Genomic DNA, 14,186 nt, shown 5'->3' with positions numbered 1-14,186 from the left:
TTGAGATGGAGATTTGGTTTGAGTATGTTCTTGATATAGGGGCCGGAATTTGTGAATGTTTCAAAATATCTATGATATAACTTATTTTAACAATAGATGTGTGCATGCCTATAGAGGAGATAACCTGGAACATATTTTCAATATCGTTGTTCCTTAAAGATGTACTTTACCTCCACCCTCCTCCAAGTAAGATATACCAAAATTAATAATATTGTTTTAATATTCCAAACCAAATGAATAAATCTCAGAACCAATGTTTTTTATAAAGGATACCGAGTTTAATTTGAATAAAATGAGCATAAAACACGTAATTTCTACCTCAGGGTAATAAAGTAGACAACATCTTTTAGCGTTTACCAATCATTTAATATGTGTGCGCTCTCTGCTATTAATTACACGGCTACAATCTTGTTATCAGAAATTAATATTTTCCATTAATGCATTTTTAAGTAAGTATTTAAAGGTTTGTCAGTCCAAATTGATGTTTTTTATACTTGTGTATGTATTGATTTTGAATGAGTGTGTCATTTTAAATAGCTTTTTTACAAAGACGTTACACGTTTGCTGTCACAAACAAGAATCAAGAAGTAAGAGTCTTATCGGACCTGGTTTAGTGTCAATAAAGACGTATATTTTGAAATAATACATTAAGAACTCTTGCTCGCAATGTTATGTCTTGCGATTTTATGAGCCTTTTTGATCCTGTTTCCTATTAAACAAATACAAATATTATATCTTCAGAGAGGAACCAATAAAGATCCTTAACGTTTTTGGTTTATACATTAGTCATATTGGTCCGTTTTTATGTTCATCTAATGGGTATTTATGTGTGTGTTTAAGCGAGTATTAGAATAAACACTAAGGTGTGGTAGTAATACCTACAAAACCCGAGCCATACACTACACAAATGTTCAAATAAACGTCAATACCATTGTATCTATGTTAACATGAATATTTGGAGAATTAAGATATTATTGATGTTTCAATGTGAAATCAGGAACACGTATTTGGCATTTTTTATTCCTTTTTCTCGTTTGTTTAATTCAGCACCACTTTTTGTCGTTTTAAAGCGATTCAATGTTCCATATCTTCCGATTTTCTGCTTTGACCAAATAAAATCCTGTCATTTTCAAAAAGTGTATGTTAACATTTCTGACCAAATATGAAAACGACAAATCATAATTATGTTTAATAAAGGGTTGGATAGTGTTGGCCATGCCCTTTGATTGCCCAAATGAGAAAAAAAGTATCAACGTTATGGTTCGGTATTTTAGAGCACACTGTTTACTATCTAGTTCTTGTTTTAATTACATTAAACAACCAATACGAATGCACATGTAAGTCACGAGTATTGGTCGGTTTTCGGTTGAAGCCTTTTCTATTAAGGCCAATTATACGATTTCATTGCAAAATAGTTGAGAGAAAATAGGTCGAGATTTATTTTTTTTAATTTTAGTAAAGTTGAATATTAATATCATTTTGACAGAGAAGAAATTACTGGTATTCATCTTGAGTTAAAAGTACAATATAGAAAAATAAACATGTTCGCTAACAAATATTGTTTTTGTCAGAAACCTAAAAGCAAACCTTTAATTTAAAGCATGACATGCAAGGAAATTATGAATATACAATTGATGTTCGTACTCTAAGTTTCTTTTTTTTTCTTTTAACATTACGTATTATTAATTTTATAAAGCGAGCAATCACAGAAAATTAGTTTGGCTGGACATTTTGTTCAACTATTATTTGTTTATATAGTATAGTAAAGGTATATAAGTGCAACTCACCAGTGAACACTTAAGAAGGGTATAAGGAAAATAATCGCTAAGAAAAGGATTCGAATACGAGACGTGCTTAATTTTCAAAAAGTGGTTTTCGAAGCTCAATCAAAATCTTTGCTGACATTTCCCGTTAATATATATTATGGGAAATATGTCTTCAGCATCTGTCTTTAGTACGGTTCTGAAGCGTTAGAGCAGACATCTGATTTAACAATAATCAGGAATCACAGTACATTGATTCAACTCGGGGAAAAGTGAGTAAACAGCGCTGAAGGAGTGTCTTTATATCTGTTGATTTTTATGGAGTCTTATAACAGTGCTGGATATGAGGTTTAATGAAGTTAACTTCATTATGAAACGGTAAAAATGTCAGCTTATGAATTAATGTAAAATTTTCTTAACTTACCTTTCTTAAATATGGAATAAAACATGTTGAAATATTGTCCAAGGCTTTTAAATTGTAATTAAGAAACAATTCGGCGTGGTTACCTAGCATGCATGGATAAACACCTGCAACTCCTATTTCTATGATACAGTCCACTTCTATTGCATCGTCTGTTTATTTAGCTATGCTGTTGTTTAATAATATCGCTGATAAAAGCCAATGTTCGTTATTTTATGGTATGTGACGTTACATTATGTTACCTTTATGCTGATTTATAATATACTACGATATGGTATATCATTTTATGTTATGTTATATGTTTATTTTTAAACTTTTATACCTAGTTTTGCCTAGTCTTTTATGCCGCTGATTTGCTTATACATTTACTTTGAATCTATTTATTGTGCATGATTTAACAGCATTTATGGTTTGTTTATATTTGTGATTGTGGAGCTTATAATTTTGTGTATATTGTTGTCTGGGCCCCCTAAACCTATATAATTTTTGAATATTCGACTACTGGGCTTGTCCCTGTACTTTCATTGAATTATTATTTATTCATTTCATTGCAAAACAATGAGGTATAAGATCATTATATATCACATAACAACCTACTTTGTGACTTTTGTTTTTGTGTTATATGTCTTTGGCGTTTACCCTGTGCCAATAAACGGGGTTTATGTTGAAACTTTTGGCTACTGAGCTTGTTTCTGTAGTTTTTTACATAAATATGAATATACTCGAAGTGCGACAAGACGTTATCAAAGAAGACAATGTCGATATTTCTAATTTTAAAGACGCATTTTCAACAATGTTAACACGCATCTAAGGGAACAAGCTTATTTTATTACTTCGTCTGAACACACACTTCTTTTTCCCAATTGATTAATTTCAAATGCATTAACAATTATATTACTGTCAAGCATTACTGTATAGGAAACAGTTTAATGAATATGTCATTAATTAAGGTTGAAATTGCTTTCGATATTTAAATGTAGTATACCTTTGTTGAAATTGCAAGAGTTTGCTGGATTCTTTTATTTACCGAATATTTCTTTATAATTATAATAACTTGTTTTAATGCAAACTACTATAGTTTTATAGATATGTACATTTTTGGTGGGTTTCATTACCAACTATGTCATGAAAGTATGAAGTATGAAAATAAATATATTACCAAAAAGCGTTGCTAAGAGACAATTAATTTATTTCCTTTTGCCAGAATAGACGTCATTAAATAGAGGTCCAAATCATTGTTTATTTGACCGTAAGTAGAAACACACTATATATATTCATCAAATTTTTAATCAGTGACCTAAATACATTTTATTTATTTTTTTATCATTTTATCATTTTGTTCAAAATAGCATTTCCCTAAAACATGTGCTGTTCGTGAGGTTCTGTGCTGTTCTTCCATGTTTCTTGTTTGTGATTTTTTGTTTGTGTGATCTTTGTCTCTGTGTTCTATGTCTTTGGCGTTTACCCAGTGCCTGTAAAACCGGCTTTATTGTTAAAGTTTTTGCTACTGAGCTTATTTCAAATAGTTTTTCACATACGTATGGAATAAAAGGAATTGTCTCAACCACCGTTCGATACGCTCGTTTATCATTATGTAATTATTAAATACATATTTGTTAATCTAGTTTTTTAACAAAGATAACATAGCGTGTAATGCCTCCCTTTAGCTCTGTTTCGTGCATAGAGTCCACATCCAAACATACATCCTTTGTGCTCTGTTTGTGATGTATGTTTGTAAGTGGTGTTAATATGTTTGTGTCTCTAGTTCATTGTCTTTTGGCCAGTTGCCTTCTTTCTTTCACCAGGGTGTTTTCCTCCATTTAAACATCTTAAAGCATTGTGATTGTTTGTATGACAGAAAATTTGTCATTTGGACGTATTTATATTGCATATCATATAAGATGCAAACATACAGCTAAGGCGAGACTTTGAATAAACACATGTATTGTTGTAGCTGTCCTGCTTTTTTTTCTTTTGCCATAATGTTTATTTTGAGATTAACCCAATTCAAATACATTTCTCTCATTTCAGATCAGATGGTTGCCTTGTAAGTCACAGACCTGTCTCATTAATTCCACTACAAAGTCAAAATCTCCATGTCTGCGAAGAACACATGTCAATTGTCGTAGAAATACAACGAAGCAACAACATCATTGAAATACCCTAACAGCAAAATATATTTAATATAACGGATTTACATCCTTGTCTGAAACAACATAGGAAGTTATTAAATGAAGTAGATTAAGAAAACCTAAATATAACAAGAAGCATACTTGACAATGGGTTGTTTTATTACATAACATCTGGTCTTGATTATCCATGACATTTCCCTAGGGGAACGTCTTAGTAGAAAAATAATTACCGTTAAATTATTTGTAGAGACGATAAAAAACAAAACAATTGATTGTCCTAAAGGAAGAATATTTCCTGACAAAAATGGACAATAATTGTTCTAAAATGCTTTTATCACTGCATGGTCCAAATTCATATAATGCAGCTGATACATTTGACTACAGTGGCTATAACATAAGCAAGAGTGACAATTCAACGATGGAAATCCAGCAATCTGATTCGTTCAGCTTGTATATAACCAGACGTGTTGTCCAATCATATCTAGTGCCTATAGTCGTCACGTTTGGGATTATTGGCAACATATTCAACATTATCGTGCTAGTCAACCCAAAGATGAGAACGTCAACAAACGTGTATCTTATGTCGCTTGCAGTATGCGATTCCCTGTACCTTCTGTTTTGTTTGACGCTATCATTCTTACACTGCTCAAACACTGACCTTTCTGAAGAGGCTTTCATGTACATACCTAATGCCAAAGTGCTCTCAGATCTGTTCAGTAACACAGCCGTATGGCTTACGGTTTGTTTTACCCTGGAGCGTTTCATCGCCGTTCGATTACCAATGCGCGGGAAAGCGTGGTGTACAGTCAGCAAGGCCAAAGTTGCTATTTTGATGACGTTCATTGTTTGTGCAGTGAACACATTGCCGGAATTCTTTGAAACCAAAATTGTTGAAATCGCTGGAAACGGTTCCGCCCACTTCCAATGCGAAACCACGGATTTTGCTGAAACATACAGCTATCACATTGGCTATTACTGGTGGTTTGTTGCGTTATTCACTTTCGCGCCTCTGGTTCTGCTGGCTGTGTTTAATAGCCTTCTGATAAAATCCGTCTGGCAGGCTAACCGGAAACGTCAGCTCCTGTCACAGACAAGAGTTACCGGAGAGGCTAACAAAGCGAATAAGGAACAACATAGGGTCACGCTAATGCTCATTTCCGTGGTGCTTATTTTTCTTGTGTGTCAAGCCCCTCAAGCGCTTTTGCTTATATACTGGTCATACGTTCAAGCTAATGACTTACCATACCATAGTGACATGGTCAAAATTGCGGGTAATGTTTGTAACCTCCTAGTGCAAATCAATGCTTCTGTTAACTTTTTCTTGTATTCGTACTTTAGTAGTAAATTCAGGAAGACATTTAAGAATGTAATATGCATATGCAGACGATATGATAAAAAGCGTTGCGTACACCGACCACTTCACCACAACTTGAGAGGGAACTCTTCTTCTAGACAATCTATAACGTCGCTAACACTTATGTCATCACCGTCAGTTAGGTCACACAGACGAGAAATACATTCAGCAAGAAGGGAAGTTCTCTATAAAATGGAGAAATTGTAGCAGTGCAATTCTGTATTTCTGTTTCATAGTTTACTGCGATCTCGAAAATCCATCTGTTAATATCAAGGACTTATCTTATACATACAAGTTGTGATTTGAAAATATATTCTCCTTTTAACTAACTGATATCAACAACGATAAACCAATCCGTAACAAGCGATTTCTTTTTTGACAACCTGCCATAAACACGTATGTAAAGACACCTGAGCAAGACGGATGTGTTTAATTGCAAGAACAAATACTTTTTATATCTTTAATGACTTTGACATGTTTTGCGTCCATTTGCTTTTTCTTTATTTGTATGTAAATAATCTATAGATCAGCATATTAGCAGTGTTTTTATGTTATTTGTTTTTAAGTTAATCTTCTTGATGCCTTTTGTTTCAAGGATGTGAATTTACGTGTTTATGGGTGACAGACGAATCACCGACCAAGAAAGCCTCCAATTACATACAAAATAATATATATAACCGTGTATTTTGCTGTCGTATCTTATTTATGTCAAAGAAAGGGAGACAATGGTTTAGAACTATTAACCATGATGATTTATTTTTAAACACCTGTGGTCAGTTCCCGTAAGCATGTGTTAAAACATTACATCATGTTTCTTTCATTTTGCTTTGAATTTGTGTAAAATTTTATTAAAGAGAGTCATTATGTTAACATCATTTTTCCACTCATTTTCTACAGATTTAAGATTACCTTAGCCAAATATCATTTAATCAAAGGACCCTCGGGTGATCATTTGAGTCGCACAAGTGGAGTGACCCTCAAGTATGTTTCCGTTCTCACAAACAATCGCTCACCCTTACAGAATAATTTATCGACTATGACATGTAAAGGCATTAACTCCCCCTGGTATGTTCGTATGTTCGTTTTTAAATAAAACCAAAATTAATGATAAACATTGTATGAATGTTGCAATTGAAATAAAATTTGAATCGATTATTCTTGCAAACTTTGAAGTGAAACATTGAAAAAGGGTATTTATATTATATAAGACGAAAAAACATATCGTGTGGGAATTGGCATCTGGTCTTTATGAAATGGTTATATGTATTTCATTTATGAATTTCAGTATGCAATGAATATAATCATTTGGTTAATTGAGCAACTTATTAGAATTTACTAACTGTATTTGCAAACGAGTATATTTGTAATTCTACTGGAGTTTCGTAAATAGCAAAACTGTGTTGTTGCTTCTGACAGTGAGCTGCCGTCCTTATTTCCGGGTCTGTCTTTAACCTTTTTTGCCAATATATGTCCGTCATTTTGACAGACCGTCTTTCACCAGTGTTTAATTATCTGCGAACCCCGCACGACAGGAGACTTATAGCGTTTGTCAGTTAATATATTTGTCCCTCTATTTATTGTATTTAGCCTAGCCTAGTAATAGTGTATAAGTGGTTAAGTTCACAAATTGACAAAAATCACGAATATTTTGACCAACGTTAATATCCACGTTGCATTTAGTGTATTGTGTGTTTTCATGAGCCACCTTGCATGAATAGGCTTTATTGCACTTGTACCTAAGTCAATGTCGTTCATAGTCTGGTTGTGTTTGACTTTATCGGCAACGCAGTCAGAATAATAAGTCTGAAATATTGATTTCATGAAATTTTGTTTGGAATGGCATCGAGAGGCTGCATTTGATCTGTACATGACGGTGTGACGAAAACAACCTTGACGTTAATAGTTAGGCCTAACATGGTCTAACTGAGAAAAACGTCAAATAAAGCTAGAGCAGCTTGATCACATCTGTACAAACAAAAGCTACAGATTAGTTTGCACACCTCTATTGTGATACAGCATGGCATAGCGACTGTTTCTTTGTTACCACGTATCGGCATTAAATGAAATGTGTGTTGTGCAGTATTGTTTTGAACTGCACAAAAATAACTGTTATCAAACAGAGAATGCTATACCTTTATATTTTGATTATTTATTATTATTTATGAAACCTGAGTAACGGATAACTTTAACTTGACAACATACCTTTCAACTGGCAGAATTTCTGTAACGGACCCAATGTAGTAAATCACTATCAAATCAAGAAAGTTGAGCATCGTGTCCCGATTTTCACAACGTGTACATATTACGCACAGTCATATTTAGGGATTCGCGAACATTTCTGCCTGCAAAACGTCGGAAATCTTCAATTTGCGAAGTTTTTACCAGCGAACATAACCACTTATACAGTATTACCTCTCGGTATCTTTGTTTGTATATAGGACTGTCTTTGATTATTTTGCTCGTCATAAAATAAAACTGTCAGTTGTCGATTGTGTTGTACTCGCCTTGACATGGCCAACGCAATAAGGATTAGGAGAAACAATCAATAGACAAACAAAACATGTTTAAGACAAAGCACAATACAAATAACATGAAATAAGTGTAAAGATATGTTAGAACAAAGTAAGTTTTTGATGACGCCGCTATGGTTTAAAGCTAATACGACGTATTTAGTTTAAAATCATTTTTATTTTACAACTATTGTGAAACAAGTTATGACAACATTATATGTATCATTCTCTTTGGCACGATGTCACGAGAGAGTGTGGTCTTTGTGTTGTGGGGGAAAACCAGAGTAACAGGAGAAAAGCCACTTGTCTGCTTTGGTGACCATAAACCACCACAAACCAAACTCATAAATTCACATATCAGATCAATTATACAGAACGTACTTCTTTATTTAACATTGAACGAGTTCGCAGCTCAATTACTGATGAACTACGATTTCAGTGACATGCAAAGTCTCGATCTACTCCATATTTATTGCAATAATTAGCTCAGCTACTAGACGGTATGACGTTGCAATACATCACTATGCTTTTTAAGGACGCAAAAACAGTATAATTTCATTATTACTGTGCCTGTTGTTCGACGAATTAAAAATGTGCTATTGCCATGGACTTGATGATTGCATTGACGGCGCCGGTGAGATCGATGTCGTTTAAAGCATATAAATGTTGCCATAATTCGGAAAACCTGAAAATAATCACTTGAAACTTACTTTGTCAATTTATGGCTCAGGGCCCCGTTTCAATAAAGATCGTAAAGCTTAAAATCGTAACTTTCTGACGTAACTCTGTTTTGGGCGTAAATTGCGTTTCAATAAGAATATCGTAAGGAAATTATCGTAAATTCTGGTCGTAACTTTACGGGAGCACCTAGCCTCTCTTAAGAAGCGTAAATATGGCGGCAGCGTTCGGCGTTCTTTACATGGCAAGAAATAATAATGGGCTTGAGAAGACGTTTCCGGCAAGGTTAACCCTAGCCGATGTCCGGGAAGATATTGTCGTCTCCCGGTATCGGTTGTGGAGTGCAGAGATAGTTGAGCTTTTGGCCTTGATATCAGAGGATGTTTCCCCGCAGACGAATCGCGGGCACTCGATTTCGGCAGAGACCAAGGTAAACACTTGAATTTTTAATTGAGGATACACTAATTCATTTGAAGAGTTTAAGTGTTTCGTTGGATTAAAACAATAATTGGGTAAGCTCCCTTAGTTTGGTTGCTAAGGAATGAAAATTGCGGAGTACACCGGCGGTCAAAGACCACCACGACTAAACAACAAAAAAAGACGAAGACAAGATAAAAGTCCATCCAATTTGGTTTTGTTTGTTAACCCACCTAATTCAGGCATTTACACAGTTTGGCACTTGGATTAATGAAGTGTATTGTACTTGTGTATTTGCTGATAACTACAGATGCAAGTACGTTTGGAATTTTTAAAAGAACATCACTAATTTTCGGATGGAATATTCGGATGAGAAATACAACAGCATTTTGACAACTGTTGACCTCATGTACATGACTGTTGTCTCGATTTAACAGGGAAAGTATACTACGTAGATATTTATTATTTTTAACATGCAAATACATATGTTGACAAAAAGGATGTCTAGGCAACTCATTGTTTTGAAAAAAATATTTGATCCCTTTTAGTAATTCCAGCTTTTGCTGACACTGACAAAGGGGATTTCTATTCCGAGGTTGGTGACCTGCACGGTGTCTCAAGGTCATCCATGAGAAGGCACCTCCATGAAGTTATTGCGGCCATCAACAATAAGATGAAAAATATAAGGCAAGTCCACATTTAGTCTTGAACGTTACATTAACTTGCATGAAACTAACAAGCATGGTATTGAAATGAATGCTGGAAATGCATAATGCTCAAGAAGAATTGGCTGCCTGCATTAATGCTTAAAATTGCAATATGGCAGATTTAAGTAAGGGAAGAATAAGTGAATTTAAAGTAGAATTAGTAGTGGCTTGTCAGTTACTTTTTACTTCCATGATTGTGATAGTTAAATTGATAGTTATTGAGAAACATGAAATATACTGGTATATTTGTTTTTTTTTAAACAGGTTTCCAACGACTTTGGAAGAGAGGCTAGAGGCCAGTTTGGGGTTTTACACACTTTGTGGCATTCCAAGAGTTCTGGGAGCTGTTGATGGGACGTTAGTGCCCATCATAGCACCCCATGACAATGAGGAAGTATATGTTTGCAGAAAAGGTTACCACGCCCTAAACATACAGGCTGTTGTCGATTCAAATATGAGGTTTGTATTTGTAAGATATAAAACATCATAAGACAAAAATGAGCGATGAGTTTAATCTTTTGTACATGGTCTAAAGATACTGATTGTACAATATGTTTTTTTGGAACCATAAACCATACTATCCATTAAAAATGATATTATATAAAAAGAAAAAAGGGCATTTTTCAGACAACTGATATTTATTGTGAGTGGTCGTATTACTGAAATGAAGGCATTGATCACAAAACCAGCCGGTTCTGTCAACACTGTCAATTTGTGAGAGTGCAGCTTTAATCTCTGCAAGCATGATTTTTAGCTCGACTATTCGAAGAATAAGGAGAGCTATACTACTCGCCCTGGCGTCGGCGGCGGCGTCGGCGTTGGCGTCACACCTTGGTTAAGGTTTTGCAAGTAAGCACCTTTAAGTCATTATCTCAGTAAAAACATCAATTATTCCATTGAAACTTTGGATATGTATTTCCAACTATCTTACATATTAAATTAATGAAGTTAGATAACAATTATTTGAATATAATACAAATAATAGGCCTTTATTATTCGACTTAGAAATTCTGGTGAAGGTTTTGCGTGTAAGCACACATAGGTTAATATCTCAGCAACTACTTGAGGTATTGCATTGATACTTGATGCAATGGTACTCAACCATCCAATCTACTAAATTAACCAAGTTAGATAACTCTAGTTTGCATTTAATGCAAGAAATTGCCCTTTATTATTCGACTTAGAAATTCTGGTGAATGTTTTGCGTGTAAGCACACATAGGTTAATATCTCAGCAACTACTTGAGGTATTGCATTGATACAATGGTAGTCAACTATCCAACCTACTAAATTAAGCAAGTTAGATAATCTAGTTTGCATTTAATGCAAATAATTGCCCTTTATTATTCGACTTAGAAATTCTGGTTAAGGTTTTGCATGCTACCACATTTAAGTCAATATCTCAGCAAATATATCATGTATTGCATTGAAACATTAGATATGTATTCCCAGATAACACTTTTTTGAATATAATGCAAATTATGGCCCTTTATTATTTGACTTAGAAATTCTGGTTAAGGTTATGCGTGTAAGCACACATAGGTTAATATCTCAGCAATTACTTGATGGATTGCATTGATACTTTATACAATGGTACTCAACCATCTACTTAAATAACCAAGTAAGATTACTCCATTTTCCATTAAATTAAAATAATGGCCCCTTTTTTATTCGACATAGAAATTCTGGTTAAGGCTTTGCATGTAACCTCTTTTAAGTCAATACCTCAGCTTCATGTATTGCATTGAAAATTTACACACATGCTCCCATCTATTTAACCTTCTTATTTAATCAAGTAAGATAACTCTATCTTTTATTATATATAATTTTTGCCCCTTTATTATGCGAATTAGAAATTCTGGTTAAGGTCTTGCAGGTTAGCACACATAGGATAATATCTCAGCATCTATTTGATGTATTGCATTGAGACTTTATACAATGGTATTCAACCACCCAACTTAATTGAATAACCAAGTTAGATAACTATATTTTGCAAATAATGGCCCTTTATTATTAGACTTAGAAATTCTCGTTAATATTTTGCATGGAACGACATTTATGTTTATATCTCAACACACCATGTATTGCATTGAAATCTAATCTAACAGTGATCCATGCATGTTTTGCCAAAACATTTCAACCCTTACATTGAAAAGCGGCGGAATAGTCGAGCGTGACAGCTCTTGTTAATTGAAGGACAACACAATGCTTACCCAGTTTGGTTCTTTTGCAAAATGCTTAGGTGACATTACCATTGGCAGTACAAATTTGTAAAGCAAAAAACCATATTTTTTAAGGCGTGTAGGGGGAATTTATTTTACATTTTTTCCCCTATTCATTCCGTGCACAGTTTGGCATACAAACTGCGATTTAACTTTTTCATATGGTCTGTGAACAAAGCTATTATTTAATTCGAAAAAAGTCTTATTCTCCTTTCAGTATGTACTTTGGGCTTTTCAAGTTTGTCAAAAAGTACGCCTATTGTAATGTACGTTGATGTTATACGCCTTAATGAATCCGTACTTGTTATTTTGCGTAATGGTTGAAAAGGTAGAATACCTTTTAAATACTGTGCATGTATATCGGTGATAGAACCTTATAATTACATATATAGTAAATATAAGTGCATATGGAAGCAAATGTTATAGTTCAGCTCGAATGTGACGAAAGCCAATAGCTCACTTGAGTCATTTGCCTTGAAGGAAACCAATATTGGTGTTCATTTTGAGAGGCAATGGAAAGGTATCCCTGGTGAGGATCGAACCAACCACATCTTTGTTAAAATGCACACACCTATACCACTATAAAACTCTCGCCTTAATTGCAATATTTTTGATAAAAAAAATGTTTGCATAAATATATCAATTTTCGAGGTATTTCTTTAATTTAATAGAATCCCCTCGATAACCGAGAATAGCCCGTTCTCATTTAACACAGATAAATTTGATGTAATATATAAATTCTTTAGAGATTTCGGACTTTTTAAGGTTATCGTTACACTTATAGCAATAAATTGTTTATGTATGTCGCACGGACTATGTTCTAAGTGGTCATTGGCATTTAAATGTGTTAAATGTCACTGTTGCTAATATCCTTTGAACTTGAACTCTTGTGAGCGGTTATACAATTCGTCGGTTCTCGTTTTATTTTTAATACAGCACTTAGACTTGATAATGTTTGAATAAAAGTATATATTTATTTATATACTGTTATTGATAAAGCTAATTAACAATTACTCCAATAGTCGGTTATGCATTTTAATATAATTACAAACACGCATAACTATTTCGGGATTTAATGTCACATAACTTATGGTGCTAATGTCTTTTGATATAATAAAACTGTGTCCAAAATTGTTTGTATTGGAGAGGGATCAATTCTGATTTGAAAATATATCACTCAAATGATAATAAATGGTGAAACATATTTGAAAACTGATTCAAACTTTTAAAGGACCTTCAACTTTGAAGCCCACAAAGATACATAACATTACGGATATGATTTATAGAATTGATTGATAAGGCGCATGTATAAATAAGCTCCGTTTAATAGCTGCATATCTTGTTTTCTGCGGGTGTCCGTATGTCCTTATAATCACATATACTGTGTTTACAGTATTTGCAGCCAATAATTCTTAAGATAACCTAAGGAGTCCTAAGGTTGGTGGCCAGTGTGTGGACCGTGACAGTCCGGTTTTGCAGCATAACGCACAATCTGTATTTATTATGTGTTTTCACATAGTACTGGTGTTCCTCAAATTCGAGGACAACATCAAGTTTGTAGGGAAGTACATTTCGGTAGAGGGTTCGAACCCTGGGCTGGCTAAACATTTTTCTAGCCCCATTCAATCTTCCTTGAACAGAGTGTTACTATAATTGAACATTTAAATCAAACTGTATATACGAGGGATGATCCAGAATTAACGGTACTGAGTTAATTCCTTTTTTAGTGTAAGTGCGAGGGTAAAGAAATTGGAACAGTTGTATATACCATCTTTACTGGATTGTATCTGAAAATTTCAAAACAATATCACAATATATTTTCAACGGAAACTACAATGACGTTTAAAATTGTCAAATGACGTGAAACACGTCATACGTTGATCGTGCAATTTGGCGCTGAAATATCTCTCATTATTATGAAGAAAATGACTTACACATTTTAAGCGATAAGTTGTTAACGACAGCGTCCCCGGTATCACGTCA

At 34.0% G+C, this 14,186-nt stretch overlaps 1 protein-coding gene and 1 pseudogene across 1 annotated transcript; both read left to right on the top strand.

Moving 5' to 3' along the window:
* The first annotated feature begins 4,767 nt into the window (after positions 1-4,767).
* Positions 4,768-5,877, top strand: LOC128204568 (sex peptide receptor-like). Its single transcript, XM_052905975.1, has one exon. It carries the CDS (start codon positions 4,870-4,872, stop codon positions 5,875-5,877), a length of 1,008 nt encoding a protein of 335 aa, XP_052761935.1. The 5' UTR covers positions 4,768-4,869.
* A 3,195-nt stretch (positions 5,878-9,072) lies between these two features.
* LOC128204567 (putative nuclease HARBI1) lies at positions 9,073-10,472 on the top strand (annotated as a pseudogene).
* The last annotated feature ends 3,714 nt before the right edge of the window (positions 10,473-14,186 follow it).

Source organism: Mya arenaria, chromosome 10, assembly GCF_026914265.1.
Source record: "Mya arenaria isolate MELC-2E11 chromosome 10, ASM2691426v1".
NCBI lineage: Eukaryota > Metazoa > Mollusca > Bivalvia > Myida > Myidae > Mya > Mya arenaria.
The sequence above is the reverse complement of the archived record's forward strand: the minus strand, read 5'-3'. Positions and strand labels throughout refer to the sequence as shown.

Coding starts and splice junctions, on each gene's coding strand:
- LOC128204568 (XM_052905975.1), top strand. CDS start 4,870: ATGAGAACGTCAACAAACGTGTATCTTATGTCGCTTGCAGTATGCGAT.